Source organism: Alligator sinensis, unplaced genomic scaffold, assembly GCF_000455745.1.
Source record: "Alligator sinensis unplaced genomic scaffold, ASM45574v1 scaffold1241_1, whole genome shotgun sequence".
NCBI lineage: Eukaryota > Metazoa > Chordata > Crocodylia > Alligatoridae > Alligator > Alligator sinensis.
Genome location: NW_005842202.1, coordinates 268,049 through 295,069, shown reverse-complemented (window position 1 = coordinate 295,069; position 27,021 = coordinate 268,049). Strand labels below are relative to the sequence as shown.

At 43.9% G+C, this 27,021-nt stretch overlaps 1 protein-coding gene across 1 annotated transcript in view; it reads right to left on the bottom strand.

Annotated features, from left to right (window-relative positions):
* The window catches only part of LOC106722341, a 29,831-nt gene that overhangs the window by 895 nt on the left and 1,915 nt on the right, over window positions 1-27,021 (bottom strand). Inside the window, exons 3-28 of the mRNA XM_025207612.1 lie at window positions 26,615-26,842; window positions 25,703-26,038; window positions 23,643-24,041; window positions 22,981-23,151; window positions 22,265-22,422; window positions 21,531-21,671; window positions 20,218-20,356; window positions 19,400-19,590; window positions 18,696-18,821; window positions 17,094-17,292; window positions 14,400-14,559; window positions 14,001-14,133; window positions 13,282-13,548; window positions 11,931-12,071; window positions 10,782-11,030; window positions 10,251-10,451; window positions 9,412-9,579; window positions 8,625-8,768; window positions 8,145-8,321; window positions 7,279-7,492; window positions 6,336-6,410; window positions 5,450-5,569; window positions 4,419-4,570; window positions 3,608-3,694; window positions 2,632-2,778; window positions 1,469-1,666 (exon numbers count right to left, since the gene is read on the bottom strand). Coding sequence (XP_025063397.1) covers window positions 1,469-1,666; window positions 2,632-2,778; window positions 3,608-3,694; window positions 4,419-4,570; window positions 5,450-5,569; window positions 6,336-6,410; window positions 7,279-7,492; window positions 8,145-8,321; window positions 8,625-8,768; window positions 9,412-9,579; window positions 10,251-10,451; window positions 10,782-11,030; window positions 11,931-12,071; window positions 13,282-13,548; window positions 14,001-14,133; window positions 14,400-14,559; window positions 17,094-17,292; window positions 18,696-18,821; window positions 19,400-19,590; window positions 20,218-20,356; window positions 21,531-21,671; window positions 22,265-22,422; window positions 22,981-23,151; window positions 23,643-24,041; window positions 25,703-26,038; window positions 26,615-26,842 — 4,721 coding nt within the window. The remainder of the gene's footprint in view (window positions 1-1,468; window positions 1,667-2,631; window positions 2,779-3,607; window positions 3,695-4,418; window positions 4,571-5,449; window positions 5,570-6,335; window positions 6,411-7,278; window positions 7,493-8,144; window positions 8,322-8,624; window positions 8,769-9,411; window positions 9,580-10,250; window positions 10,452-10,781; window positions 11,031-11,930; window positions 12,072-13,281; window positions 13,549-14,000; window positions 14,134-14,399; window positions 14,560-17,093; window positions 17,293-18,695; window positions 18,822-19,399; window positions 19,591-20,217; window positions 20,357-21,530; window positions 21,672-22,264; window positions 22,423-22,980; window positions 23,152-23,642; window positions 24,042-25,702; window positions 26,039-26,614; window positions 26,843-27,021) is intronic.

The following is a 27,021-nucleotide window of genomic DNA, read 5'->3' as shown; positions in this document are numbered from 1 at the left end:
GACACACGTCATCCTGGGCTTTAAAAACCTAGCCTCTGCCTCAAATGCATTTCCAAAGACACCACTTTCTCCAATGCCCTGGTATGATTTGTGTGGGACTAAAGATTTCCTCCCAGCTCAGAGTATTTCCCAGTTAAGAGAGTCAGCTTTTGAAGACGTTTGATCAGAACTTGCACTGAAAACGATGGCCCTATCTCTGTAGCTGTGCCATGTACCTCATGCTAAAGAAACATGTCTAAATGATGTTCCTCCAGGTTACAGGTGTTGCCAAGAGGGCAAGCAAGCGGACAACGAATATTATTGTTCCACTTATCCAAACAGGAGAGCCTCAGCAGGTGTGTCAGTGAGGCTCCATTGATCAAGCCTGCTGTGGATCTGCTCCTTTGTTCTTTTAATAAGCATATATCCCTGTCAAGGAAGTAAAGAGCACTCAACTGCCTCCCAGCTGAAGACTCGCCCCCTCGCTCTGTGGAGTGGATGCTTTGGATGACAGACTATCAGGAGGGGTCAGTCCTGCAATCCACCTCTTGGCAGGGCAATCGAAAGGCAGCTGCTGAGGTTAGAGGCTTAGCTGATTTATAGCCTATTTAATGTTAAATTACACAGCCAGAGCACTACTGTGTCATAGGCACTCGTTAAATTATGAGTGCAGCAGAGATTTGCCCACCTTGGCGGTGGTGCTGCCTGCTTCAGTTCTGGAGCTCAGCATGGGAAGGGACCTTCTGCATCCTTGAGTCCAGCCCCTGCTCTTGCAAGCCCCGCATCACGCAACCCCATTCCTACAACCATTCACTTCCACCTTAAAAGCCTTGGCCCACCCACCACTACTTCTAGTGAAAGCCTGTTCAATCCCCTTACTTCTCTGGGGGTTGGGTTAGAAGCTGCCTTCTCAGTCCCAGCCTCAATTTATTCACGGTCACCTCATACACATTTATGCCAGCGTTGTCCTGGAGCGAACTTGCTTTTCTCCCTGTGCTTTTCTGGTGCTTGCCCTTCTAAGATATTTGTAGAGAGCAATCATGTCCCTTCTCAAACTTCATGTTGCTCTTCTGAACACATTGAGATTGTCTAGGCTCATCTTCTAGACAGTTCTGCTCATCATCCTGGTAGCCCTTTCATGCATTTGTTCCAGTTTGTCAGTGGGTTAAATAAACCTACTGTGCAGACTGGATAATCATTTATAGTTCCAATATTGCTCGCACAAACCCTAGCCAGTCCTGTGATGAGTGGGCTTTTAGCTGTATTGCCTAAGCACACTAATTGGGACAAAATCCACCTGTGGGCAGTAAGCCAGCAGCAGCCTAATGTCGTGCCTACATCCCACCTATGAGGCAGAGCGCTTGCACTGGTCTTGTGCACAAGGCCGACCTAACTGATGGGGGAAATGGGAGCGCAGAATCCATTGTATGGAGCAATAAGATGCATAGGGCCATTCAAATGCACCAGGGTTCATCCGCCTTCTAGTTACCTCCTCAGAGGTCTCAGTCTCTGTGGATGATTCAACTTTTGCATCAAAAAGCTGAGAGAGAAGATTTATGTTCCCTTCCACGAGTGGTTCTCCCTTCAGCAGAATCTCACTTATCCTCTCAGAGGATTTATTGTCCTGCAGAAGTGCTGACATCCGGAGTCTGAGAGAGAAGGTTTCACTGAGACAGGCCTTTAATGCCTAGGAATGGAGATAATTCATTTAAAAAACTTGAAAGCATTCATTTAAAGCTAACTCTTTAATAAAGGCAATAGCTAATTAGATGGGCGAGTGAATGGGCAGTGAGTTAGAACAATTGCTTTCCAGCTCTGGAAGCCCAGATTCATGTCACAGAAGAAATGGGTCTATTGGCCTGGAGGTATTCTCTTGGGAGAAGGGTACAGATCCCACATGAACCAGGTTGCATGGGTTAATATGATCCTGCCAAGACCACGACGGCAGGGCTACCAGCAGCACGGGCAGCAGAGCTTTGTGCATGTCTGCAAGTCCTTCTCCGTCATGAGCACCAGTGAACATGAACAGCCATCTGCCAGCAGTGCAAGACTGAGGAGACATACCCATGACCCAGGGGGTAAGGAGAGCATCTCCAGAGACCCAACTTGTATCAAACACCAAGAGTCACAGAGCTGTTAAACTATCTGGAGAAAAAATATATTGTTTTGCAATGCTCCCCCCAGCACAGATCTTTAAATATGCTTCCCCAGCAACTTTATACTCCTCTAGAGTGGGCAATAGATTGCTAGAACAGGCCTGTCCTTTCTTTCTTCTTTCCACACACTATAGTCCAGCTACAAAAGAGTGTAGCAAGTATTTCTATATCAGCTTTGTTCATCGACAGGAGATTATGCACCCATTGCTCTGGATCTTCAGGCTGTTTTACAACAGGCTGGCAACAGTCAGCATGAAGCGGTGTTCTTTCACTGCGTGACCAGCATCCTGATGACACGCTTGCCACCCTGCTAGGTTATCAGTGTCGAGTCCCGTGAAAACAAAATGAGCGGTTTGCATTAATGGGCAAGCATCTTATCCCACCTCCCCTCTTGCTGCTTATTAATTACAAGCAAAGGCAGGAGGTGCCAAGAAGGTAAATCTCTGTGCAGAACAAGTCGCCTTCATGCAGCTGGATACCCAAGGTGTTTTGATACCTGATAAAACAGTCTCAGAAAGGCTGGGCTGGAGTCCTGGCTGAGGTCAGCGGCAGTGATGTGAGCCAGACAATGCACCAGCAGCAGAAGGAAGCTACCCACAGAGCCCAGACACTCTCTTAAAACAAATAATTTCTTCTCGAAATTCTGAGAAGGAAAGAAAAAGGGTCCAGAGCAGGTAGAGATAACAAGGCAGCATTAACCCAGGTGCAATGTGTTGCTTTTATGGACACTGGATAAATTCTGCTTAGAGTCCCTGGGGTATATGCCTATACCCAAGTGCAAAAAATTGTGATTCTGGAAGGTTTTATTCAGGACACAGTAATGTGCAACCTTACTATTTTTCCCCCCCGTCATGAAAAAGCCCATTTTTGGATTCATTTGCAGAGGGCAACGGCTACATTTCTGGCACTCTGCGCTTGTATGAAATATTCTCTCTTCTTTCTCATGTATCCCAAATGTTACAATGATATACGGCTCCTCTCTTGCTATGGTGCTATAGACATAAACACCCCTGGATCAGGTTTTAAACCCTTTCTCCTAGCGTGCTTACTCCCCTGATTTTAAAGGAGGCTACTTAGAGTAAGGCACCACTCTGTGTGAGCAACAGCATTGGAATTCAGACCTAGAAGATTTCTTTGGAAACATGGAGCCAGTGATTTTACTACCCCTCAGACTTTCAGTAGGTCCCATCTACGTCACAGCTTGAAAATATCCACAAGATTTATGACCAGAACTATCTGGGCTATGTTAATAATCTCAGGCAGAACAGAGATTGTTCTTTCACAGTGACATTTATTGTCCCTGTGCTTAACAGTCTTTTCCTAGAAGGGACTGCGTGCACCATGTCTTTATAAGTATGAAATCTCTTTCCATTTCACTCCTTAATCCAAAAAAAACCCAACCCCCCCCCCCCAAAAAAAATCAATAAATCTGAGACTATTGAGGAGGTTGGCTAAAGTCTTAAATGACATACCTGGTAAAAGAAGGAATTTTGGAAAGCGTTGCCCACAGCATTACTGCGAGGTATGCTGGTGGCAATGCAGAGGTTAATTTCCGGAGCCTACAGGGAAAAAGATGGCTTCTATGAAATTTTTTACATGCTTTAAATCTGCAAAGTAAGACATATTAATGGAATATAAATTCATTTAAATGCCAGCTTTGATTTGCAGGGGAAACACAGAGCCAACAAATACCACATGACAATGGAGAGTGTTTAAAAAGTCCCCAGCAGATCACAGGAGTTCATCCTGCTAGCTTTCTAATTACATAAATGAAAGCACACTTCAGCCCAGGGGCCCTGGTGGTTGCTGCTCTTTTGGTATTATAATTTATTGATTGAGTTACAGGAGCCCCTAGAGGCCTCTACCTAGAGCAAGGCTTCAATGTGCTAAGTGCTGAACAGCAGAGTGTAAAAGACTCCCCGCATCAAAGTTTTAAACGCAGGCAGATCAAGGCAGTGTTATTATTGCCACTTTGCAGCTGAACTGAGGCACAGAAAGAGCGAGTGACTTGTCCAAGGTCATGCCGAGAGGCTGAGGCAGGAGACAAAATGAATTCATATCTTGAGAAATACCATCTGGACATCTGATCCAAGATGATTCTCCCATGCTGCTCTAGATGAAGCCATTCCAGTGTCATCTCTCACTCACCCTCTAGTCTTCCTTCACCTACAGCTGGGAAGTTTTCTGCAGCCTGATGCATTTTATTGGTGCTTTTCTATAAATGTCTACTTTCTTATGAGAGTGGCTGTAGTTTCCAATAGGATATTAGTGTTTTAAACTTACATTGATGTGAAGTCGTAGAAATTGTAGGATGGAGATGCCATACTGGTATATGACAAACTCTCTTGCAGAAAGGGCTTCGGGATGAACTGGTTTAAGTTTCCCTTTATGAGTCATCAGAACGTCCGATATGTCCCGGAAAGAACTTCCTGTGCCTACAAAAGACGGCAGCATTTCAACAGACGGGTTGACTTCATTTTACTTCTGAGTTAGTACGAGTACAAATGGACTTTTATTATAAAACAGTAAGAGATGAGAAGACTGGATAAGATTCATTTAATCGCAGAGACTTATAAGCGAGAACTAACCACTTCCTGGCCTACTTCTTGGATGCTCAGTACAGAAACAAAAAAACACCCAATTATCTGGTCTTTTAATTACTGTTATATTTGCCCAGTCAAATGGTGCTGCAAAGTGCATTTGTGCTTTTTTAATCCCATTCAATTAACTCCTTCTGTATCAGTTACAGAGAAACCAGGATCATTTCTAAGAGGCACAGAAACAAGAGGACTGCACATGTGGTCCATTATAAAGAAAAGAAGAGGGCTAGATCTGCGTTAGGCTTTGTGTTAGTTCAAACACAACCAGACTTAACCATGTTAGTCAGCAAAATATGTACTAAACCTCTCATCATGCTTATAAACCCCACAGGGTAGCAGGATCAAGGCCACCCTGATGTACGATGCCTTCCTTTCAAAGAACTCAAAGTGCCGAACAATTTTACAGATGACAAGCAAAACCTCATCCCACCAGTGAGATGGGCATTATTACACAGGTGCGCTGACAAGTTAAAGTGACTTGCCCAAGGCAGCACAGCAAGCCAGTGGCAAAGGCACGTATTCTGCTGACTCTCTTCTCTTTCCCCAACTACTTTTGCTATTAGATGCTACACCCTCCATAGAGGAAAATACTTCCAGGACACCTCAACAGTTAATTAAATAGCAGTCACATCTGAGACTTGATGGAGTATTTCCAGCGTTACAGTGAAGTGTCCTGAAAAGTTACCTCAAAATCAGAAGAGAAGGAAAGCTTACCTTTCTCCTGCTGGCTTTCCAGCAGCCCTGCTGCCTTTGCATGAGTTTGGAGCTGGTCATTCACATCTCTCAAGAGTGTGAGGAGCGGAGAGGTATTTAGGTGTTTGCCTTTATTGGGGTCTACACAAAAGAATATAAAAATGTAACAGTCTGAAATAACTGTCCCTGACAGGGGTTGCATAAGGCAACTGGGAAGCATGCATCTTAAAAGGAAAGTAATTTTCACGTGTAATTAGGATTTTTTGAACAGCCCTTTTCATTGTTTAGTAACTGTCATTTTGCACAAAGACATTTTAAAATTACCAAGAGGAGTATTTTCTTCTCCCCAGTACTGGGGATAACACCTAACCCAGGGGACTTTCTATTTGGCATCTGTCTCGTCTATTATTCAAGCTTCTTTGTTCAAAAACAAAAATTGAAAGAATAAATTGGATCAAATGAAAACTTTTTCTCCTTGCTCCTGCATGGAGTACTTGGAAATTACAGCAAGCAGCTGTGGGCAACTCTTAATTAGAAGTAGTGTTTGCAAATGATGCATTTGTTAGTGATGAGAAGAGAAGAAATTTCATTTAAAAAAATGTAAATCCATAAAACGTGATTGCCTAAGAGACTGCTAAATTCTGTACCCTGGCATAGCCAGTGGGAGTTTTGCTCAGTTAAAGAAATCAACATTTAACTGTGTGTGTGTCTGGCATTGTTCAAAGCACAGCTACTATTTCATGTGGTCTGTGCCGCAGCAACTGTGCACAGGTAGTGAAGCCTCCTACAAGGGACAGAATGATGCAGCAGATAGCGCTGTCTGGGAAGGAAGCTTCTGCAAAAGGACATTTCATGGAGATCCACGGACAGAAAAAATGGTCAGCTGTTATTAGCTTAAAAGCCTTACCACACAAGAACTGAGGATTCAGAAGGCTAATCCTTGAGGCCATCACCTTTTCAGTCTGCTTCAGTATTTTGATACCTGTGTGAGGTCAATATACACCAGTTAGATAAGTTCTCAGCAAAGAGTTGTAGAAATGGTCATACGCTATCCCCACGATCCTTCTCTTTTTCCACAATCTTACTCGTCTTTTACTATGTACGATACATTATATTTACATCCTAGATTCTGCATTTAAATCTCTCTGGGCACGTCTACATGTGCACAGTAATTTAGGTTACTGAGCAGTAACTGAAAATTACTGCGCAGCAGGGGTGTGCTTCTACACATGCATGCCTGTACTGCCCAGTAACTATGGCGACTTATGCCGATTTGGGCATACATTTGCAACCTCCCTGATGCAGATAACAAATTTACGCCTGAGTAGTTACTGCGCAGTAAGGCATGTGTAGACGCCTCACTGCGCAGTAACCCTGTGTGTGTGTGGACTGACTTGGGACTAACTTTACTCCCAAGTCAGTCCACATGCAGCATTACTGCGCTGTAACTCCCGCACATGTAGACACCAGCGTAAAAACTGCTTACTGCACTGTAATTTACTGCACAATAAATTACTGTGCAGTAAATGCATGTGTAGACATGCCTAGTAATACAGATTCCACTAGTTTCTGATGGGGGCAGAAAAACGATCATCTTCAGGGTGGAAAAGACCTGATGGCTCTTTCAATCTACATTTTGTTCAGTTTCTAATTTCTGGAAACGCCCAGGTTCTTTCCTGTTAGGCTTTATTGAAAGAGAGAAACTGGCATTTGTTCAGATGATCTCGTAACAGCTCCCTCGGTCTGCACTGTAATTGTGATCCGATTTTTCAGAACGGTGCCCCAGGAGTCACATCTACTCAGCAAGGACTAATAGCTCCACTAAGATTCCCACTGCAAATCAGACTTACTCTCTGCAAAGAGCGCTACAACCTGGTCACATGCCTGGCTAGGTTTCTCTTGGGTGTGTGAGGAGGTAGATGAAGATGAAGAGGGGTCTTTTTCTGGTTGTTTCCCTTCTTTCTCATTCTCCTCCTGCTCTGGCCTCATTCGCAGCTTCTCCAAGTCCTGTTGGAAAGCCTTTTCTGAGAAGGCCGTGGTGTCATTGTGTTCTTTCACCAGTTTCTATCAAGGATCAGGAGTAAGATGTGAAAGGTGGTAAGGTGGGATCTGTGGGTAACACAGCCTGTCACTGCATAGCACTACCCTCTACTCACTGCCCTGGCATAAGGCTCTTCAACTCTGTCCCCTTTATCCCCTCATGGATGTAGCACAGGGGTGGGCAATTATTTTGGGCAGAGGACCGCTTACTGAGTTTTGGCAAGCCATCGAGGGCCACATGACAGGCAGCCCAGGGCAGATTAATATTAATTTTCTAAATTTTTAGGGGCCCCGCGGGCTGGGTAGAATGGCTTGGTGGGCCGCATCTGGCCCCCGGGCTGCATTTTGTCCACCCCTGATGTAGCATGTCCCAGTTGCCATTGACACGTGTCATATTTGATCAACCCTCCTCTGTGGGACTGAATTTCATATTTAACATAGAAGCAGTTGCCAACTATGGCATGCTGTGGGCAAGGACATAACCTTGGGATTGGTGAAAGACTGTACACTTGTCCTGAGTATGGGCAAACAAAAGCAATGTATAATAAGAGGAACAGAAGAAGATGGTGGTGATGATGATGATGATGATGATGATATCTAAGAGCTCCCTTTATAGACTTTCCACTGTATATGTGTCATCATGCTGCAAAATTTACATTTTGGGACCAGGCCCTACATGCATCATCCAGCTCTTTAGGTCTCCACGCTCCAGTTGATCCTGCAGCTTTGCTCCTTCATCTGATATTTGCCATCTGTCAGATTCTTCCAGCTCCAGCTGCTTCTCTTGGAAAATCTCCCATCTCTCTTCCCTTTTTCCTCTTTTATTTTCTGCTTCCAGGGTGGGTTTTTTGATCTGCAGGGTAGAAAGGGTTGTGTCATTTGCCTTCTTTTAGAATTGAGGGGTTTGGAGAGATCTCTGGGGTCGTCTAGTTCAACCTCCTGCACAAAGACCTAAACCACCCCTGTCATATGCTCATCCAGCACCTTCTTGGAAACCTCCAATGAAGGAGGCTCTGCAACTTCCCAGAGCAGCTTGTTCCATTGCCCTTCTGTTCGGTACAAGTCATTTGTTGCTTACAGAACAGTGCATGGTCAGACCAGCATATAGTGCAATAAATGCAGTTTGAAATCATATGGCATGTGCTGTTTTTTCTACCTGCACTGGATGAAGGAGGCTTGGGGTGTTTTCCCTAGTTCTTCTATTGCCCATGGCTATTTTCAGCTGTTCTGTCAATCTCCTTATTGTCTGCTCTCTGAATTCCCGCAGTCCATCAGTTGCTGTGTTAGCATCATCCACAGCCTGTAGAATATAGACATGGAAGGATTAGAAAAGCTTAGAAAAGCAGGTATTGTTCACAGAAAGAAAGGTTTGTGGGCAACCAAAGAGTTATGATGCAATAACAGTAGTAACACTAAATTGCTCAGACTGCAGCTTTCATCTGAGGAGGCCAAGGGCTCTGCAAAAACATTAAAGCCTTGCATAGTCTCCCTGGGATAGGTAAGCACTACAGTGCAACTCTATGGGTGTATTCAGTGAGGCACGGAGGAATGAGATGGCCACACAGGAGTGAGGTTGCAAGTGCCCACGTAGGAGGCACAACCAGGCACAGAACCCAGGACCCCTCGGTGTCATGCTGAACACAGTCCCTCATCCATTTTTTGGTTATTAGAAGGTGCCCCTTCAATCAAACATGACATTGGTCTGTTGAGACTGTCCAAAACATCCTCTCTCAGAGAATATCCGAGTCAGGGCTCAGTATAAAAGTGTACAATGACAGATTGATACAGCTAGGCTCATTTCCTACAGTCGGTAGCAAAAGTATTGAAAATATTATTCTGACCTTTGCGTGGTTTATTAAGAAAAGAGGCTGAGAGCAAGGAGGTTACATGCAGAGCTCGAGAGCGGGTATCATCATCATTACATAATTCTTTTTCAACTTCACCTTGTCCAAAGAATGGTCTTTCAGGCCACGGGCTACTTCTCTATATTGTTTCTCTCTCAGCTGCAACAATTTGGCAGCTAGTTTCAGCTCCAGGACTGATGATCTGTGCTCCGTGTGATCTTTCATGAGATGCAAAATACTCTTAAGATCATCATCGAGCAATGGCTCCTGAAACACAAAAGGTCCATGGGTCAAATAATACAGCAATGCAACACTAATAGGAGCAGAAAACTTGATTTGTTCTCTTGGTTATTTTGCTCTCTGGAACGCTGCTTCTTGGGAAAGTACAGAAGTGTCATCCAGGGCAGAAGGGGTTAGATACCGGTAATAATGCACATAGCTCTTCTTATCTGTAGATCCCCCAAATGATTTGCAAATGATTTAATGGGCATTAGCCTTAAGCATATCCATTGAGGGGGGCAAGGTTTACAGAGTATGTGCACTGCAGCTACATCGCTCAGCGCTGGAAACAGGATCTCAAATGCAGAAATCAAGTCACACTCACTTATCCCTATCCTTGTGCTTTCTCACTTAAGAGGCAGGCCTTCTCAGATGATCCACATGTTTGCTTCTAACTTTGAAGGCCTCAGTTACTGGCTGCCCAGCTGTAGAAGCCTACCCGGGGATTTCTTAAAAGAGCCTGAATTAAATCTATATTAACATATTAAAAAATAGCAAAGGAATTAGGTACCCGGTTCCTGTTGAGGCTCCTTTGAAAATCCCAGCTTTTGAGGCCAGCTTTTTGATTCCCAGCTCCAGGTGAAGCCGGTGAGAGCTATGGCCCATAGCATAAATACGGCAGGGTAAGCGGTACCAGCCCCGAAGCAAACAAGCTTTACCTCTATGGCCAGCTCCTCCAGATGCCCGTCTTCACTCTGCGTTCTCTCATTCATTGTTTGGAGCCTGAAGCAGTCTTGTAGCATTATTACTGTTTGCCGCAGGTGCCTCTGAGACAGGATAAAATATATCAGGTGCTCAACATGGTTTCTTAACTCCTGTCTTTCAGCTTTGTGGATCACTTGCATTTCTTTGGTCTGCAGCTAGGAAGAAAATATTGCCATGCTTTGTTAGAGTCAGTCTCCTACAGAAAAATGAGAGCTTGGAAATATTCAAGGTCTACCAGCAAGGTTTGAATGAAAGAAATCAAAGAGCTGTCTTGAAGAACCATGGGAACTATGCAGCTAAGAAGCCTGCAGAGGGTATTCTTGCTGAAGTTGGAGTCCTGCTGGAGGTGGCTACGCCTCGCTGTGGATAACACACGATTCAAATGTTTGGGGGCTGCAAATCGTATTGCCGTATGTTATATGTGCCTGTCTCTCCTGTGTAGTTCCAAAAGCAAAGCGGGGGGACTAATGCTGTGGCTACTGTACCTTTTCTTCTGTTTGCATTTGAAGCTCCATTTGGAATTGTTTCTGCAGATGCCTCAGTTTACCCTCTGACTCTTCCTTTAATCCAATGAGCAAATCCCTCTCTTGGTGGTGCTTTTGGAGAAAAGCCATGGCTCTTGTGACTTGCTGCTTCTCCACAGCCTGGGCTACCTCCTGAGCGACTGCTTCTCCTGCAGCTCTGTACTCCAACTGGTTTAGGATCCTTGACACACCCTCTGGGCAGACCTGCCTCTTGCGTGACAAAGCACAAGGATAGAGATAAATGCGTGTGACTTCTGCATTTGAGGTTCTGCAGTGAACATAACCCCATGCACCCCTGCCATGTAACAGCAGTGAACATAACCCTGTACACCCCTGCCATGGACATGCTTATGGCTAATGTCCCTGCACTCAATCCTCTGCTTTCTGATCAAACAGGATCAGGGTGCAGAATTTACCTGGGGAGCTTGTGCTTTCATGCAAAATGGATAAGCCTACTCCTAAATATGCAATAAGCCTAGAAGTAAGTGACAGTATGATAGGAAACCGGGATTAGGATAAGGCGTGCATATTGCCTGGCAAACCAGGGGTCAAAACTTGTCCTAGACTACCAGTAGCTTTAGAATTAGTCCAGATCTGTGCTGCAGCCTCGGGGAGTGACACCAATGCATTCAAGATCTGGTGTTACACTGGAATCCAGTGTACAATTACCCCAGTGAAAAATCAGGGGTAGAACTGCACTGGTGAAAGTCATATTGGTGTACAAACGGTGTCCATAGCCTCTACCCCTGCAGCAGTTTGAAGACAAGCTATTAGATGGGATTCCCATTACCTAGTAGCGAGGCACAGTAATAGCAGCCTGCCACCTACTATTCTAACGTAAGCTGCTCTCTATCTGCTGTGGATCCCAGGATACTTTACACGGCTATACAAAAGTGATGTAACTTGCACTGGTGTACGTGTGTCATGTGTTCACACTTTCAGTGAGAGGCAGTTTCTCAATGCCTCTTTTTCCCTTCTGTACAATAGGGATAAAAACACTCCTCACACCTCTGCCCTTTTCCGTCTTGTCTGTTTATATCGTCAGTTCTCAGGCAGGCATGAACTTCACCTGGGGAATAGTGAGATGAAGAAAGGCTGAAATGGAAGTACCTGGAGAGCATTGTAGAGATCCAGCACTCTATACAGACAAACTTGTTTCATAGCTTCCAGCTTTACTATTTTGACTGCTGAAGCCTGTAATATTTGAGTTGTTGAGTCTGGAAATAACTTTTCTTCCAATGAATAGGCTGCCTGTGGAGTAAAAGATAGAAAAAAAAACATACAGGAGAAACTCATTCTATAACCACATAACCCGGTGGGTAGCATTTACACCACCCTACAAGCACAATGCAAATTATTCCCACAAGTTGCTGCCTAAACCATCTGTGTTGCTTTCTTTATTGCTTTTTAAGAGGGATGTGTCCTCACAAAGTTTGTCAGGCATCAGCATGATATGCTTGCAGAAATGAAATGGCAAAAGCTAAGTTGCCAAACTTCCTAGACATGCTCGTCGAGTTGGGAAAAATCTATTACATTTTACTGTAAAATGCAGTGCGATTAAACAGCAGTGTCATGGCCACTGGCAAAGCAACTCTTCCTATCCTCTCCTTCTCTATTCAAGGATTTAATAGCTAGGACTGTGGCAAAAAATAGTGTGTGTGTGCGCACACACACGAGTGCAACAGGAAGGACTATACCAACAAACCTTGCAAGACACAAGTATTTTAAAAAATGTTATATCTAAATGGCAGGTGTGTTTCCTCTATATTCTCTTGTATCATGCTTATTTAAAATTAAATTCCTCTCTGAAAGGGTGCTTAATTCCATACTTTAGCAGTAACAGAAGTGACCTGACATTTAGAGGTATTGAGTGCTCAGCATCTTCCGCTGAAATACCTCCAGAAGGGGAGCTATTTATCTGAGTGTCAAAGTACAAGCTTTTAAGTCTGGATTTAGATGTCCCTTTTTAAAAATCTTGGTTTGTATAAGATTTCTGTTTTTGGCAGGGTTCCCTTCTTGGCTAAAATTCTTATTGCTACTGGGATTCCTATTTATTGTCTTGATGACAATCTTTTTACACTTTACCCCAATTTTTTTACTCTGAATGAAAACAGTTTTCTAGGGTCTTCTATCTGAAGAACGATACTATTGGCATTAATTTTTTAAAAAAACACAACAAATACCATTTACATGTGGACAGTAACGTGCTCCTCATAGCTACATTTTTAGCTACACATCAGGAGATTTCTTTTGTGATTGTGTTTAGCACAAATAGAGGGGGCTGGACCCGATGAGCTGTGAGGTCTCTTCCAGCCCCTAACAATCTATGAATCTATGAGGCTGAGGTTTCCACTGATGCTTTTGAGACATGCAGTCGAGTCCATCATCCTTTTTTGTGGAGGAAAAGAGAGGTCAGAAAAGCAATAGGCGTGCGAGTGTAAAGAAGGCTGCTTGAACTTACTTCTTGTTCTTTAGCAACGTCTGATCTGATGTGGGAATCAGAAATTCGTGACCCAGGATCAAGCAATGAGAAGTGATGTGGAATTTCTTCTAGGAAATGCAAGCTGTCTTTGGGTGTTCCTACATCTAGACTGAGCCCTGAATTCTTGATGTCTTCCCAGTGCTTCTGGCACAGGGTTTGTTCAGCCTCCTGGTGGCATTCAGCCAGGTCTTGCAAAAGAGTGTCCCACTTCCTGCCCATTGCCATCTCTTTATTGCTTTTCACATTCTGAAACCAGACAGATTTCTGCTTCAGCCGCTAACATTTGGATGTCAGTAACATTAAAAAAAAAAAAAATCAGTAATGCTAAGTGCAAGATTTGGGGAAAATGGAGCAGAAAGATTAGGCCTCTATGTCCATAGATAGGCTCTTAAATAAGCAGCCTGATGGACAGTACTACCAGGCAGACAGTAGCTCTGATTGAAACTAGGTAAGTAGCAAAATAGAGAAACAAGAACCAAATTTTAGGTACCCGTTTTTTGTTAGCTTTTGCATTTGGCTTTGCAACGTTAGAACTTCAGGATCCCTCATGTTTTGGAAAGAAAATCTGTTTTGCTTCAGTCGCCTGTGTTATATCATTGGAGGGAAATGAGATGAAACCAGTTCAAAAAGGAAATAAGAAAATCCCCCTTTCCTGCTCTCTGATTGAGAACTGCAGGCTGAGGCAGCACTGCTCGTACCCGGCTTTCTTTATGCTCTTCCTTTTCCAGAGCTTTGGATGATTCATAAAAGGAGCAGATTGTGTTTATTTCCTCTGTCATTAAGGACAGCTCTAGGTGCACCAACTCACTGGCATGTTTCTCCAAGAAAAACCTGCCAAGACAACAGTAATAAATTAGAATAAATTAGGAGAGATCATGAATTTATGTAAGCCTTTACCTTGACATACACACGTGGGTACACATTCATGGAGCAGACATGCTGCAGGACGGGTACACGTCATCTACCAGCAGGATGAAAGGCAGCAACTGTCCATGGAGCCAGCACGTGACACTCGAGGACAAAACCCAAATGTCTTTCTTCAAAGGAAACTGCAGGGAGCATTTAAGGAAAAAAAGGGGAGAAACCACATGCCTCACCTTGTCTGGACTTCTTGCTGTATGTGTGGGATCTTCGATGGGGATGAAGAGGGCTGGAGAGGTGAAAGCAGGGTAGGTGGAGTGACTTCGGGGCCACTGCAAGCGAGGAATGCCTCCGAATGAGCTGTTGAGGCCTTTAAAGTGCTCTGTGAGCAATAGCCTTCAGGAAGAAGCAGAGAGGAGCAGAAGACCTTAACATTCATTCCTGATCCCTTGGTCCTTTCAGGGCCGTCAAGCTCCCGTCCGCAGTTCTTTGCACGAACTACTTAAAACACTCCAATGCACATCTATCTATCTTTCAACTCAGCAGTGCACTGTGGTGCATCTGGCAATGTTTCGGGACAGAAGGAAAGCAGAGGGCCCATCTGGACATGTTCACCTGCTTGCATACATCAGTCACCCCTCTGTAAACCTGTGACGCAGCTACATGTCTCTTTGTCATTAAATCTGAAAAGCTGGGAGACATGCATGTAACAATTCTTGACATGTACTCTGTCTACTAAGAGAGAAAATCCTGTTCATCCCATTTGCCTTTATTAAGCTATAAATAAATATGTTTCTACAGTAGATAAAGCTTAACACACACGAGAAAGTACTGCTCTCAGTATTCAATTAAAGGATTTTTCAACCCAATTAGCAGTCAATACAAAGATCTTTCAACCCAATTTCAATGCAGCAGTGGTGATCCAAATACAAAAGATTAACCATGGCTTGAGAAAGGCAAAGAAGGCTCCAACCAGTTGGGGCTGAAATGCAGACAGATTAATAAGAGTAGTTACTGTGGCAAAATTTGAGATTATTTAAAGGGAAGTCCAAATCTGAGATTATTTAAAGGGAATAAAATTTGTGAGGCCCTGGCTCCCTACTTTGAATCTCCTTCTTCACATTTCTAAGCACCCTGTCTTACTGAGTCAAATCAAACAGAAAGAAGAGACTACTGAAGTGCATCCTATCTGCTTTTACCCTGCAAACATCAGACAACAGCTTTTTCCCCATTTGTGCTGGAAATAGTCAAGCAATAGCAGGTGAAATACTGTTACAGGAAAGGGAATCAATATTAGCTCCAGAGGGAAGAGGAATGACCATTTAATTCTACGTGTATTAATTATTATAATGCAGTCTTGGTAATTAAATAATCACTAATTATTTCTGAAGTGCTGACATATCTTCAGACTTCTTGGGTTACCTCCAAAGTTAACTAAAACGTTCAGTGTGTTCCAAAAAGACCGACACGTGACAAAAAAGTGGAAGGAAGTAGCCGCGTTGCAGAGCTGCCACTAGTTAGCATGGGATTCACTACACTTCTCAAGTGCATCCTTAAACCGGGCAAGAAATTCCTTGCCCAGGAGGACCTTCCATCACCAGTCCTCCTGTGAAATATGAAACATCCTAACAAGAAAGAAGCAGCATTCAACATCCTGCTTGCCATCAGACACCTAAATAGACTGCTCCAACTTTTATCCGAGCCTAATGAAAAATGAAATTCTCCAGCCAGGAGATCTTACTCCACCCTCCAACTCTCCTGTGAAATGCAAATTTTCATTTCTACCTGGGAGAAATGTTACAATCTTTGCATTCTCCTAGGCCTGAGGAAAGGCGCACGTGCCTGAAAGCTTGCAAATAAAGATTTGTTATTTTTATTTTTTTGCAACTGTGTAGTTGGTTTAATAAAAGATATTGCCTCTAGCACACTGACTCCTTAAACTGCAGCATGCGATGCTCACACTCATCTTCCATTGAGTTCAATAGTACTGAAGCACAGGTTGCCCTGGGGCCCTAATCCATCCTCCATTTCTAAAACGGCAACTTTCTAGCAAATGAATGGCACTGCACTGCGTCTGCTGGTATCACGGATAGTGCTTGCAAAAGGAGAGCTTTGAAACCCTAAGCCTGATCTTACTGTTAATAATCTCAATGGCAATTTTAACCAGTAGGAATTTAAAACTAAAATATTCTTATTACAGTTCTGAAAAAAAAAAAGAAAAAGAAAAACAAATTTTAACTTTTTAATTTGACTCTTTTATGCTGTGAAACTCAAAAGGAAAGTGTATTAGGAGAGAAAGCAAGAATAAAGGCAAAAAGAAGCCATTAAACTGCTTTGGGAATTTCACCACTTCTTTCTCGTTGGGGTTGCAGAGACGCATTCCACACTGAGTGAATATTTGCCTCCTGAAATGCATCCAATGTTTAGACAGCTTGTGCATTTCAGCTCTATTTGCCAATAAAGAGCAGTTAGATCTTTTATGTAACTAAGAGTCTGGTTACATCACGATTTACTATGTGAAGGCTCACAGGAGGGAAAGTAAAAGCGCTGCTATTGATTTTTTGGTTTGTTCCATGCTTCCTGCTGCCAAACTGAGACTAAGCTCCCCGTTCTGCAGCCACTTCTGATTAGCCGGCAGAATTAATAGAAGTGGAGGCAACCATAGTGAAACTAATGCAGGCCCATGAGAGTCACATATTTTATCATTTCTCAGGATTAAAACTGTCTTGTTAGGCAGAAAGACCCGGCACAGCACAAGTTACCAAGCCGGCTTCATATCACATGTGTAAAAAGTACCACTGCCTCTAATGCAACTCCTAACACATACCAAGGGCTCATTTTGTGCTGCTTCCATTTGTAACATTCTGGGATCTAATTGTACCAGCAACCATTTTAAAGGACTTGGAATAAAATAAATTGATCGATTGTACCTTTATCTGACCCCAGAACCAGCATCTCAGGAGACATAGGACTCCTTTTGCTTTCCCCCAGCGTCTGAATCAGAGACTTCAGCAGAGGAATCAGCTTTTGATGGATAACTTCACTTGCGCCCTGGGGGACGCCTGCAAAACTGTAAAATCTGGTCCCCGGGTAGCTCTCAAAACACTGTGGTGTCCCAGAGAGACGAGCCTGAAATAACACAGATCAGGTAAAGGCAAACACCAATACTTGTAGCTCATTATATGCATTATTAGTATTACTGGAAAAGCACCCTGTCATGCTGTACTTCCATGCAAAGCCTACATTGCCAATTTACAGCTATTGCATGTGGATCTGCAGCTCTGAGCTTGCCTCATGGCAGTTTGTAGGCCTTTGGGTGGTAATGCAGCTCCAAACTCTTTAAATTATTCTCTCTCTCTAAAGTTGGTGTAAAAGTTTTAAGAAAAACAATTTAAATTTTATTACATGTGTTTAATGGCCTCCGTTTATATGGGATCCATTTGCAAGAACCAAGCACATGATAAAATACAGTCTATTGCATGCACTACAATATAATGGCCTCATTTCATTTAAAGTCCCAAGTTGGAAGCGAGCCACAGATGCAGGCGAGAGGCTCCTAAAGAGTGAGAAGCAGCAGAGAGGTGAAAAGTAGGGGAAGTTTCAAAAGAACTGGCACCAGAAGGAACTTTGAAGCAAGGAAAAGGGAAAGGGAAGGTGTTTTTAAAATCCCACTGCTCTGATTATTCCAGTGATCTTACTTCCAATGAAATGTCACATAAAATGGGATAGGGAAACCAGTTGTTCCGGAGAGTGAGAGCCCGACTCCAAATCTAACTTCAACAGGATTTGGATCAGGTTCTAAATAAGACACAGGTCTTGTTGAAGACACTGTAACAGCCACATGGGTGAGATTGCTGAAAGTCAGTTAGATCTGAGCGCTTCAATCACTCAATAGCCTATTGAAGATCCTATCCTGCAACTATGAAAGAAGACAGTACAGGCAAGTGGTGGAAATAGTTTGCTGTTTCCTCTGTTTTCAGCAGGCATGCTAAAACTTCATAGAAGGCAGGGGCCTTACAGCACTAAAATATAGATCCAGTATGACACATTGCAGATAGCTCTAACAGTGCTGCTATAATACCGCATTTTTATTTACGTGTTTATTTATAATACTATATTTTTTGTTTTAATTTTTATTTAATTTACAATATTAACAGTCTTTAATAAAGGACATTTTATTTATAGCAGCAATATATAATTTATATGAATGTTAATATATATGTTCACGTATATACGTATATATGTAGGCATATCACTATATATCTTTATATATGTGTGTGTATCTATATCTATAGATACACACATATGTGTATGTATACATATATTTCAGTTATATATAACGTATATATATTTCAGATATGTTTTGCAATTCTCAAATAGGGTGATTTAATTTGCAGTTATCTGGCTCTTGGATATTCTCAGTTCTTGCAAACTGCCCACCATGGCTGTTGGAAAATGCATAATGGGATGGCTTTTCATTTGTCACTCATTTCATTTATCACTTGTGTCTGATCTCCAGGTGAACCCAGTACCTTTGCCTGCAGGGCCTGGATGTTCGACAGCTCCCTGAGATACTCCAGCCTGCCATATGCAAACTCCACGCTGCCCTGTTGTTTCTTTATATGCTCCTGAAATTCAGCAAGGAGATGGAGTGTTGCCTAGAGGGAACGGGTAGGAAATATTATCGAATGAGCAGGCTGGCTGCCTGAATCCTGCCTTCCCTTGTGTTTGTGAGTGATCACCTGGAAGACTCACTCTAATGTGGGTGTGACACCACCCAATTTAGTGCATCACTTCTTGGCCTCCCATTACTGCAGAGATCACAAAAACTGCAAGTGCTTTGGACAGCAGGAAAGATAAATAGGGGATCTATAGAGGAAGACTGAAGGGAATAACTGTGACAGTTATGCAGAGCAGCGAGTGGGGACATAGCTATGATTTGCCAGTATTTAACTGCTGTGGACAGCAAGATGGCTTGGCTGGGGGAGCACAAATGAGAGTAACAGGGTAAAATTAAAAGGCAAGGTTCCTGATAGGCACTAGGCTAAGGTCCAACCCACAGGCTTTGAGATCTGGACTGGGTCAAGGACACAAGGAAGTTTCACCTCTAAAGACATGTGACACTTGGTTGAAACAAACCCTTGAATGTCTAGTTAGGGAATGATCTTGCTATGGTGTTGAGGAGATGGCCAGAAGACTGTGGCTATACATATTAAACCCAACCCAGTGTCATCACCTTCCTGGGTCTGAGGCTCATCGCTGTCTCTGCATTCGGGCTTTTGCTCCTCTGCTGTTCTTTTTCCTTAAGCTGAATTTGCACCCGGCTTTCCGCCAGCTGCATCTTTTTAATAAACTCCAACAGTTTTTCCAGCATCTTTCTGATCACCAGCAGAAGCTTCACTTCTTGTTCCCTCTCATCTCTGTTGACTGCAAATACCAAATATTAGCAATTGGCAACTCTCAGGTATGGGTCGAATGGGAACTTAGAAAGCAGGTATGAATGAGTCAGCATAGGGGGAGAGCTAAATGATTTCTTAGATGGATGGAAAGCAATAGGTTAAGTATCTGAACAGGGATTTTTCATCCTTAGTTTTGATGATTCTGGGATATGGTAGAGAAAAATGAGACTCTCTCTCCCATTTTTTCCACTTTCAGCTCATCAAGCAGCCGTAGAGAATCCACTGCATGGTCTGAATTCTACAAAACCACAATGCAGTAAACCCCCCACCCGATATCTCATTGCAGGCTGCAAAATGGTCACAGCAGAACAGCGTGGCATTCATCAGGCAATTAGGAGGCTCCTGCAGGAATTTGCAGGGGATCTTGACATTTCAATATCAGTGCAATGGCACTTTTCAGGTCTGCAGTGACATTTCTCAGCTTGAGGTGAAGTTTGCCCCTGTCTAGAGAGCCAACATGAGGCTTATGCATCACTGAAATCCCACTCCCCCTCCCCCCCCCCTCTGTTTTGAGTGCCTAAGTGGAAGCTGAGGTTTGCATGAGGGTGCATGGCTCACAATATGTACAACACCGCCTGTCTCTGTCTCTTCCTACCTTTCCATTGCAAAGATAGCTCCAAGCCCAGTAAGCTGCTCAAGTCCCGAGCAGTTCTCCTCTGAGCTTCCTGCAGAGAGGATTCCTCAAGGAAATGGCACATTTCCTCAATGTCCTTTAACTTCTCCTTGTATCTGATCTAAAAGAAACAGGAAAAAGATGTAACCATAATGTTACAGGCTCACCAGATGTTCCTTTGCTGTTGATATAATATCCCGTGGCATCAGGTTCAAATATGAGGGCTGTTATAAAAAGAAGCCGCCTCTGTTTGCTTCCTTTTTCTCACTACTCTAGCTGCCAGAGTCCAGCTGGACAGAGGGGTTATACTCTTTCCTAACATTTTCCTTCTCCTTCTCCCTCCTCTTAATCTCTTATTGATTGCAGATACAATAATTGACCCAAGGCGTACAATCATAGTTGGGAGTCTTTCCAATGACTTCACTATGCTTTGGAAAAGGCTCACCCTGGAGGTTTCTCTGCTACCAGGGAGAGTACAGTTATTAAAAAAAAAACAGACCAAAATCATGGACTCATCTGTACCATGAATTTCTGCACAAGTGTAATTGCACTAATGAAGTGGATTGCAAACTCTGAATGTCTGGGGTGTGCTGGCATAAAAAGGGACAGCTTGGTAATTATGGCAGAGCTGCATTGGTCCACCTACTTTGTGAAACCGCATCTCCAGCATAGATGAGCCCTGACAAAGGAACGTGGCAAATGTGCTCATTTAAGAGAAAAGCTACTATATTTCTATACATCAGCTTGGACATTCAGTGCACTGTGCCTCCACTACAGAAAGGATGTGGACAAATTGGAGAGAGTCCAGTGGAGGGCAATGAAAATGTTTAGGAGGTTGGGGCACATAATTTTTGAGGAAAGGCTGAAGAAATCAGGCTTATTTAGTCTGTAGAAGAGAAGACTGGTTGATAGCAGCCTTCAACTACTTGAAGGGTGGTTACAAGAAGGGTGGAGCTGGACTGATCTCAGTGATGGTAGATGACAGGACAAGGAGCAATGGGCTCAAGTTGCAGCAAGGGAAATGTAGGTTAGATATTAGGAAAAACCTTTTCATGAGGAGGGTAGTAAAGCACTGGAACAGGCTGTGGACTCTCCATCCTTGGAGGTTTTGAAGACCTGGCTAGACAATACCCTGGCTGGGATGATGTAGTTGAGGCTGGTCCTGCTTTGAGTACGGGGCTGGACTGGATGTGACCTCCTGAGGTCCCTTCCCACCCTCATTTTCTATGATTCTATGACTTGAAAAGAAGAGGGAAAAATGCTTTCTGCAGAAAGAGCTGCAAAAGCCACTGCACCTTTTTGACCTTTCCTTCCTCTACAGCATCAAGGATGTCGAGAAATACAAAGTTCAGCTCTTTCTGAAGGTATTCTTCCTTCTTTCTCTGGCAGTGCCAATAGTTTTGTCTGGAATTTATCTCATTTTCCAGGAGATTCAGCTGAAAAATACCATAAACAACAGTTTTCTGAGAGCAAACACTTCTTCCATGATTTCTACAAATAAATGCTTATGTAGCTCTACAGAGATGAATGATTTGCAATGGGAAATTGCCACAGAATTCTGCTTACTGACACTGAAAGCTAGGAACAGCCAATACCTGCTTTACAGATCTCCCATGCTGCTACCCATAGATGCAAAATCCCACAAAATAAACCCAAATGCATTCTCAGATGCATCTGGCCACCAAACCCTTTTCAAAAAGGTGATTAATATAGCGGCACTCTCCTCCCAGCGCCTCCCAAATTCCAGCGATCCTGGATTCACGACTGTCTCAGCTTCAGTTCTAAACAGCATTATATTCTGGAAGTGTACCGCATTACTCATGTGCATAGCACAGACACCATATGAATCTGTTTATACTCTGGCAGGCGCAAACATATCTATTGACAGAAAAGAAATACTTATGGTCTATCTAGCTGAGTCTCTGAAGCAAGAAGAACAGTTTCCTGCAGTTTGAAAGCACCAGCAAGCAACTCCCTGAAGTTGTCAAAAACTGTAAAACAACTGCAGTTTTCTGGGCTTCTTAATTACCAGATCTGGGTCTGCTGCTCCTCTTGGTAAAGCTCCCAATGACTGAACTATAGGAACTACCGTGTTTGTCCAAGGGTTGGTTCGAACACCTATAACCGGGCCAGGCTTCCCTGTGACGGGATCGATTGTTCTGGCACCAACGGTGATGGGGACAAGACCTGCAGGCAGGCAAAAAAGTGGAACAAAATACTTAAGGCTCCGAGGATGAGTAGCATGAGCCATTCAGCTTTTTGTGCATCAAGCTTAAGGAAGGACTTTTATTAAAGTGTAACAGGAAATGACAATAATCTTGACTATCCTGCTTAAAAAAAAACCAAACACATCTCCACACAGCAAAGGCAATACATACCCTGTTGGGACTATTTTTTCTAGTGATCCCCTCTGGCCAATGCAAGAACCAGCTCTTGAGCAGCTCAGACAAGCCCCACTGGGTCACTAACCTGGGATTCAGAAGTATTAAAAATGTTCCCCAAGTACAGGGATGTAGACATACGTGGGCAAATTGTTTCCATAGGTTAAAAGGGTGCCACTCCAGTCTCTCTCTCCCCTAACTCTCTTTCCCCATTAACCTGAAGCTGCCTTTGATTTTGCATGAGGATGTCACTTTATTCTTTGTCAATGCATTTTATCAATTCTCACAATGAAAGAGATGCCAACAATAGCACAGCCACTGCCTCCCCCGGCTTTGTGTTGTATGGACCAGTTGTCTGCTTTACCTTTTCCATCAGCATCTTCCATCGTTCCCGCCAGCGGGGCTGGGAGCCCGGTGTTCCAGTCAGGTTCTATTCCCAAGACAGGCACCATCAAACCTGAGCCACCGGGGTCTGGGATTGTCACTCCAAACACAGCTGGGATCCACATCTCTGTGCCAGGATATTTGATCATCCCTAATACATTTGGGAAAAGAGAGGAGAAATAAATATGCACTCTTAAACCAGACAGAGGCTGATGGATGCAGTTCAGATCCTGTCAGTTTGGTTATCAGATCCAAATGACACCTGGAAGATGTTCGCCAAGTGTCTCCCATCCCACTGGCAACCTCGTGTGACACAAAGTGACCATGCAACTTCAAGCCAGATCCTCTGAGGAGATGGGTATCATGCCGTTGATTTAAGTCACCCATTTACCCCAACAGAGACTTTACCTTTAGGTCACTGCAACAGGTGAAGATTACTTTTGCTGTAGTTCATCATTTTTCAGTGGAAAATGGGAAAGTTGCAGGAATTGCCTTCATTTGAGGTGTTTAGGAGGAGGCTGGGCACGGACATGGGATACAGAAGCAGCAAATCCTGCACCTCTGAAGGGAGCTGGGCTAGGTGACCCTCCTGGCTCCTTCCAACCCTATGATACCCCAATGGGTTTTGTGCAGAAAACATACCCAATTTGCCACCATTGCTTTTGAGGCTCGAAGCTATGTCTCGTTGTGTCTCCAGACTTTGCAGCCAGTGCATGTCACGATGGAGCCTGATAGATAATGTCTTCTTCATGTCTTCTATGGCAGCCTTCAGGACTCTCTGCCTGTCCACAGTGACAGACAAATCCTCACAAATTGAATCCTGGTACTGCCGCAGGGTTTTAACCACGTGCATCTGGGCTACAAGCATGCTGGCTTCCAGCAGGGCCCTGTATCCTCCGGCGTGAGGCAGCACTGTATCTTGCTGAAGGAAAGCACCATGCACATGTGCAGACTTCCCACTCAGAGGCTCAGAGAAGGAGTCCCCAAGAAGAATCGGGCTCTCCGAGGGTCCCATCAGCCCCCCCACTGGGATTACATCTCCTGTAGCCAAGGGGTAGAGAAAGGAAAATCAGAATATCATCCAATCTGGTGCTGTTCCTCTGAAATTCAATTCAATCTACTTCAATGGGAATAAGATCAGTGAGCACATAAAATGTATCATAACACTGACTGGAATCGGTCTTGGTTTACAAGGTTTTATCATCTTAATATATTTTAAATGCTTCGCTTAGTTTCCACTCTAGAAAAACAGGTGTATTTCTATGCTGTGGAGTGATATCTCAGCAAAGCCTATGAAATAGGAAGTGTTTTAATTGGCATAAAAGTGCCTTGGATCCGTTAGGGTTAGGGTTTGGCTTAACTTGATCTAAGTTAACAGTTGAGAGAATACAGTTCTTTTTCACTAGAGCTTTCCATAGGCAATCTTTCATCAGGGATCAGACTGGACAGACTTACTCCATTGTTAGAGAAGGCATTAAATGAAGGTCTCTTGTGATAATATGAAAAGTAAGGCAATGCGGGAAGGGCCTGGGTAATGCATTTTTGCATTCCTATCCAATGGTCCAGAGCCACGGCTGGTGGGAAGAGCTTCATGCTCTCCACATTGGCAGTGAAGCTTGCCTGTTTTTACCGGCTGGGGGTCTGGCCCCAATATACTGCATTGTCCTTCCAGCCACAGTGCCGCTGGAGTCGACTCATGCTTCCAGGTGGGGCACATGTGGTTTGCTCTAGTTTTAACTATGATGTTTTCTAAATTTAGTTATAAAAGAACAAAGGTGTGAAAAATGCATTCTATAAATGTAGCCTGAAAGATCCTAATAAACCGATTTCATACCGCTCTTATTTTATTAATGCAGCGATTGAACGATCTCCAAGAGAGCTTTCGTAGGCTTTTCTCCCCATGTAATTAATGAATACATGCCCTCTTTAGAGTTGTCTATCACCGTCTCTTCCTCTCTTTGTCATCTTTATGAAAAACTAGGCAGTTTATTGATTTTAAGACAATAATACCATGAATGAGATTCTGGGAAAGTGAAAGCTATTGAGTACCTGCCTCCCCAGGAGAAGCCCAACCTGAAGAGGGGGGGTTAGTGGTTTGAATCCAATGCTGTTCCTATTGCGGGGAGTGGCATGCCACTGGAAGGCTGCAGCTGCCCCCTCTGCTAAGTGCTAGTATGCATCCACATAGAGCAGAGCTCTCAGTCAGTCTCTGCTTTTACTAGGATGTAGTATGCAGTCTCTGGGGTCGTGGCCAGATGGGCTTTTATGCTATACTGCCTCTGTGGCAAAGCCAAAAGCAGCACTGGGACACTTCTCCCAGTTGCCTTCCCTCTTTCTTGGAGTGCACCAAAGCCCAGACAGGCATGATAGCCAGTTAGTGCATGCCATAACCACTCTCAGGTTTCTGTCTCAGCCATGCCTCTTGGCATGTGTTCAGGGCTGCACTAAGCTGGCTACATGGCCTAATTATTAACAGGCTTTGGCATGAGCTGAGCATGAGCGAGTAGGAGGGGTGTAGATCTTGGCTGCACTCCCAGGCTGCCAACAAGACAGCGCAGAGATGCCCTACAAGTCCTATGTGCCTGTTGCGTAGGAGAGTTTCTGTCTCAATGCTGTAAACATGGTGACTGGCCACGTGGGTGGGCAAAGCGGGGAGGAAGAAATGCCCTCGCTATAGCTTTCCATCCCCGTAACACACTCACCTGTGTTACTGTCCACATGGACTCCAAGAATTGGAACAATTTTTCCTCCCTTGGGCTCATTCATGGGCCCTCCAAGTTGGAGTGGTGTCACTGTTCCTGTAAGGGGATTTAGGTATGTCCCACCCAAGGACAGCTTTTGCCTTGTTTGGGGATGGATGGTAACTGCAAGCACTGGCACCTCTATTTCTGTGGCTGGATCTCGCATGAGTCCTCCCAGCTTAAAAACTTTTTCCGGGTGGAGAACTGGCAGGTTAGTCTTCACGGGCAAACCCGTACTGGGACAGATGGGATATGGGACATAGGGGAATATGGGTGCTCCAGACTTATGCAGCTCATCTGAATATTGAAGCAGAAGACACAGTTAGGACAAAGTTAGAAAGCATTCTAGCCTCCAGAGATTACCACCTGAATGCCAATAGCAAGTCTTGGTGTCAGAGATAGGGCAGAGGTTTCAAAGGACATCCATGTTACAAATTTCTCTTCTCTCAAATTCAGAATTAGATTAAGGGAGAGCATCCCCCTTTGTGCAAGTCAGAGCTCTTCTCAGATTAATTTCAGCTTTTGCCATTTCCTTGATCTGGCAAGTGCCTTCATATATGAAGTGGTGTACAATTTAATGAGCAGAAAGGGAAAAAGCATTGGTTAGTGGAAATACTTAAACGTTTTGATGTGTGTAAGCCTTGTATGCTTAATTAACCCTGTCCACAGCAAGATCTGTTTTCTGATTAGCAAAATCTCCTGCTGGTGCCATGCAAGCACAGAGGTAGACTTGGATCAGCCTGCATGTAAGGTTTTTGCTACAAGAAAAAAAAAATATAGAATTGCATGAGGCTTCCCCAAAATCCCCTGGTATCATAACTATATCCCACATATAGGTAAGTGGGTGTATTATGTAACCTGATGTGGTCTTACCTGAAGTAGAGTCAACAGTGCAGACTACTTTAGAGCTAATGGGATCATAGCCAATGTTACCAGCCACAGGGAGCACCTTTCCAGTCTCTGGGTGCAGAAAGAGATCTCTAGACACAGGCACAAGGCAGTGATTTGCCAGCAGCATGACGCATTCTGGGTCGGGAGTTAAGAGCCCAGTGGTAGGATCTACGCACACAGCATCAAGTGCCCTCATGGAGCCATCTGGACCTGAGAAGACCAAGTACAGATACAAGAAGAAACAGACCCTCCATTAACCCTTGAGTATCTGAATGTCCAAATCTGTGTGTTTTAGGGCTATGTCTGTGTGGATATTTCTACCTATGATCATAGATCACATGTCAGTCAGATGCTTAGGAAGGAGAGCAAGACCTTAGAGATCAGCTTCC